This window comes from Oryza glaberrima, chromosome 12 (assembly GCF_000147395.1).
Source record: "Oryza glaberrima chromosome 12, OglaRS2, whole genome shotgun sequence".
NCBI classification, from domain to species: Eukaryota; Viridiplantae; Streptophyta; class Magnoliopsida; order Poales; family Poaceae; genus Oryza; species Oryza glaberrima.
Genome location: NC_068337.1, coordinates 15475717 through 15481166, shown reverse-complemented (window position 1 = coordinate 15481166; position 5450 = coordinate 15475717). Strand labels below are relative to the sequence as shown.

Genomic DNA, 5450 nt, shown 5'->3' with positions numbered 1-5450 from the left:
ATGTAAATCATTCTAATATTTTCCACATTTATATTGATGTTAATGAATCTAGATAAATATATATGCCTAGATTTATTAACATTAATCTAAATGTGAAAAGTTATAGAATAACTTATATTGTGAAATGGACTTTTTATACATAATTTCCCCACCCGTCAGAGGAGCCAGTGGCTAACTGTGTGGTGACGTGCAACGGAAACGTGTATGATTTGACTCCCTACTAGCCAAGAAACATGGATAGAAGTGACTCACCAAAAATTAAGCCATGGATATAGTATCTAATGACCCTTAGAGCGTGTCAACGAAATGATATGGACCAGATGCTCCGCAACTATATATGGCCTATACCAAAACTAGCCCTAGAGTGAATGATATATAAGGTGTGCATTTTATTTTAGTGGCGCAAAATCTCTTTATGGAATGATTCTTTGCATCCCTCAATAAGGTCCTTCCATCCAACATATAATGCATTTTCAGTTGTTTTCCAAAGCTTTTTTTTAGTAATTTACCAAAAGTTTAGGTTGCGGAGAAATATTGTTAGTGCCCCCCTATAATAACATATATGGTTGGGAGTGAAAGGATGATTAGACAAAAGATCAGAAGAAATTTAAATGAGAGGTGATTAACATAACATGTAGTAGTGTATAAATGCTTATATTTTTACAGAATTTAAATGCTTATATATATTAATGGTTGGACGAAGGGAGTAAGACACTACTCCCTCCATTCTAAATGAGTTGTCATTGATATCAAACAAGTTTAATCTTTCACCATCAAATTCTATAAACTTATATCTTTATCTTTAAACATCGTTAGATTTATACTTTTAGAATCACCATGAGAAACATGTTCACACTATATAATTCACTTCACTTGTTAACTTAGAACGGTAAGTAATCTGAAACGGGAGAGTAAATGTTTTATCTAGTGGTTCTCAACCTAGCAGTATCACTACTAACAATAGATGTGTCTTAGTAATTAATGGTCAAAAAAATATTATATCTTTTATATTGATTTGCATGCAGATTTATACCCCGCAAACAACTTAATGGAGTTCCACCTGGGTAAAGATATGCCTCCACCTCTTTCGGAACACCTATTGATTTTAGGTTCTTACAAGATTTGAACTGTTTCTTGTAAATCAAATTAGAACAAAGTTTGTATCAGGTCCATGCATATGCAATGGAGAATAGGTGAGAGATCAGGCGTCGATTTTATTTGCTTTGGAGCTGTGTCCCTGCTAGGAACGATTTATATGTACATATGCACAGTTAAGGGAGCCATAGGACCAATAGGACAAATTCCCTCCTCCAGCATCTAAGCATTTCCTGCCATGTTGCCCATAAATGTTGAATAAATTCGAGAGTGACCCAAAATGTCCTTGAGCTCACTGTTCGATAGTTGAAGGTAAGCATGATTGATGCTATCTAATTGGTCAGTACGCTTTGTGTACACGTGCTACGATTAATTAGCAATTGCTACAAGTCTCCGAGTTGTGTGAGGCAAAATTCCAATCCAGTTGTGACCATAAGCTGTACCAAGCCACCACCAACATTGCATAGCGGCTAGCGGTAGCCTATAAATAGCTTCATATACTTCATCAGTTCAAAGGCAGGAAAGAGCCGAGCACCACGGCGAGTAGCCATGGCAGTCCCCAATGCCATCCTGTTCGCCGTCGTGATTCTCACGCTCTCTTCTTTTGCCAAGGCCCAGCAACCTGCAACACCTCCCAGAAGGAATCCGCCACGTGCACCCCCGCCGCCGCCACCACCACCACCACCAACAATACCACCGCCACCACCAGTAAGTGTCGCACCACCACCAGAACCAACCCCACCAGGCGCACCTCCGCGTGCGCCACCACCACAAAGGGTTCCACCGCCATCTCCGGTTCGTCAAGAACCAACACCGGCACCCGCTCCAGCGCCAACCCCTATAAATGTTTCTCCAACACCATCACGTGCACCTCCTCGTGCACCACCACCGCAAAGGGTTCCACCGCCACCTTCGGTTAGCGAAGAACCAACATCGGCACCAGCCCAAGCACCAACACCGACAAATGTGACACCAACACCATCACGTGCACCGCCACCACAAAGGGTTCCATCGCCACCTCCGGTTAACGAAGAACCAACACCGGCACCCGCTCCAGCACCTACACCTATTAACCTTACTCCAACACCATCACGCGCACCTCCGCGTGCACCCCCACCGCAAAGGGTTCCACCACCATCTCCAGTTACTGAAGAACCAACACCGGCACCTGCTCCAGCGCCAACCCCTATTAATGTTTCTCCAACACCATCACGTGCACCTCCTCGTGCACCACCACCGCAAAGGGTTCCACCGCCACCTTCGGTTAGCGAAGAGCCAACATCGGCACCCGCCCAAGCACCAACACCGACCAATGTGACACCAACACCATCACGCGCACCGCCACCACAAAGGGTTCCACCACCACCTCCGGTTAACGAAGAACCAACACCGGCACCCGCTCCTGCACCTACACCTATTAACCTTACTCCAACACCATCACGCGCACCTCCTCGTGCACCCCCACCACAAAGGGTTCCACCGCCATCTCCGGTTAATGAAGAACCAACACCGGCACCCGCTCCAGCACCAACCCCTGTTACTGTTACTCCGACACCATCACGTGCACCTCCGCATGCTCCGCCACCACAAAGGGTTCCATCGCCACCACCAGTTAGCGAAGAGCCAACATCGGCACCCGCTCCAGCACCAACACTGACCAATGTGACTCCAACACCATCACGTGCACCTCCACGTGCACCGCCACCACAAAGGATTCCACCGCCACCTCCGGTTAATGAACAACCAACATCGGCACCCGCTCCAACACCATCGCGTGCACCTCCACGCGCACCTCCACCACAAAGGGTTCCACCACCAACTCCGGCTAATGAAGAACCAACACCGGCACCAGCTCCAGCACCACCACCTGTTAACCTTACTCCGACACCATCACGTGCACCTTCCCGTGCACCACCTCCACAAAGGGTTCCACCGCCATCTCCGGTTAGTGAAGAACCAACACCAGCACCCGCTCCAGCACCAACCCCTGTTACTGTTACTCCGACACCATCACGTGCACCTCCGCGTGCACCACCACCACAAAGGGTTCCATTGCCACCCCCGGTTAGCGAAGAACCAACATCGGCACCCGCTCCAGCACCAACGCTGACGAATGTGACTCCAACACCATCACGTGCACCTCCACGTGCACCGCCACCACAAAGGGTTCCACCGCCACCTCCGGTTAATGAACAACCAACACCGGCACCCGCTCCACCACCATCGCGTGCACCTCCACGCGCACCTCCACCACAAAGGGTTCCACCGCCAACTCCGGCTAATGAAGAACCAACACCGGCACCAGCTCCAGCACCACCACCTGTTAACCTTACTCCGACACCATCACGTGCACCTCCCCGTGCACCACCACCACAAAGGGTTCCACCGCCATCTCCGGTTAGTGAAGAACCAACACCGGCACCCGCTCCAGCACCAACCCCTGTTACTGTTACTCCGACACCATCACGTGCACCTCCACGTGCACCGCCACCACAAAGGGTTCCATCGCCACCCCCGGTTAGCGAAGAACCAACATCGGCACCCGCTCTAACACCAACACCGACCACTGTGACTCCAACACCATCACGTGCACCTCCACGCGCACCGCCACCACAAATGATTCCATCGCCACCTCCGGTTAATGAACAACCAACACCGGCACCCGCTCCAGCACCAACACCTATTAACCTTACTCCGACACCATCACGTGCACCTCCACATGCACCACCACCACAAAGGGTTCCACCGCCAACTCCTGTTAGCGAGGAACCAACTCCAATGCCCGCTCCAGCTCCAACACCATCACGTACACCTCCGCGGGTGCCACCACCGCACAGTGTTCCGCCGCCACCAACACAAACCATGCCACCTCCACCTCCAGCAACTCCATCACAACCACCGATATCACAGCCGCCACCTCCATCCAGAGGTGGTCAGTGCCCAAAAGAAAAGGTATTAGCGCTCAACGTGTGCGCAAAACTTGATCCGTCGACTCTGCTCATCTCCCCGAGTTTGGTTAAGCAGGATTGTTGTCCACCGATCACCAGTCTATCTAGCACTGATGCCGCCAGTTGTCTATGTGATTCCTTCAAGTTCAGTGTTGGTGTTATCCTTAATGGTTTCTCCATCCAAACGATACTTCGTGTTTGTGGCTTTGCTAACATAGGCAACTTCATTTGTCATTAACTTGACATGAAAGGAATGAAGGCAATGAGCAAGTAATACTTGAGATGCAAGGAGCAAGAACTCCATGTTGTGTTACTTACAGAATAAATAATGTGCCTCTTATATGTATATGTCCTTCCATGTTGGAAGTCCACATACTTTCTCTATACTCATGTAAGGTTGGTAGACTATAACAACATTATTTGTTCCATGTTCTAAATATCGAGAAATATTTAAGAGCTTCATGTTACTGTATTACTATACCATATTCTAGACTACAATGTTGTTAGTTGTAACAACTGTGTCCCATCTTTAGACTGGTTGCCTCCGATCCAAGCCGACATACATATTACAAGAGGACAGTTGATATGTTGTCTGGGTGAAACTAAGCAAAATACGTTGCTCTCATCGATCCAGCTTAGTCAAGCTATCTTTTTATTTTTCTATAGAAGATGAAGAATTGATAAACTTTGGATCAACTATTGGATTTATTATCTATTATAACTTTTGTTTATTTCTTAGATGAGAGTTCGGAAATAATATCCCTCTTATACATAATTGGTACTAGAGAAAAATATAATACATTCAAACAAACAAAATAAACTACACATGCATAATTCCATTGTGTATTATAATCGAGAATAAGTTTAAATAATTAGAACTATGAGCTACATACACGCTGTTATTGTTAGGTCCACTGCGCCTCTCCCACCCCGCATCCTTTAATCCTGAGGATGCGGTAAGTTTTCACTAACATCAATCATGTCTCACCTGTTTATTCCCTTTTACCACACCATAACTGATCCATTTCTCAATTCATTCATTCTCCTACGAATTAAACAATTTGCCACTCTTACAAAACACCACTTTCCAAATACCACTTTATGTATTCATCCCAACAAAATTGTCATCGAAGAGAGGGGAGTTTCTTAACTATTTGCCACTTTTGACTACGTGGAAAGACACGTAGGCATGCCAGCACAGCACACCTTGTGGAGCCCACCCGACAGGTTTGTCTACTATCACGCCCTGAAGTTCCCCTCTTTGCTTTAAAATTCGTAAAATAAATCGTCCGAAGAAATGATTTAATTTAACCTAGAGGTGAATCCCTAAATTAATAAATGCAAATAATAATCGGAATCGACATGTGGAATTTTCTTGGATTCTACATGTCAAAATATGCTAACAGG

The 5450-nt window shown here is 46.6% G+C and overlaps 1 protein-coding gene across 1 annotated transcript; it reads left to right on the top strand.

Moving 5' to 3' along the window:
* Positions 1–1622: 1622 nt before the first annotated feature.
* LOC127756840 (proline-rich extensin-like protein EPR1) lies at positions 1623–4505 on the top strand. Its single transcript, XM_052282226.1, has one exon. It carries the CDS (start codon positions 1645–1647, stop codon positions 4279–4281), a length of 2637 nt encoding a protein of 878 aa, XP_052138186.1. The 5' UTR covers positions 1623–1644; the 3' UTR covers positions 4282–4505.
* The last annotated feature ends 945 nt before the right edge of the window (positions 4506–5450 follow it).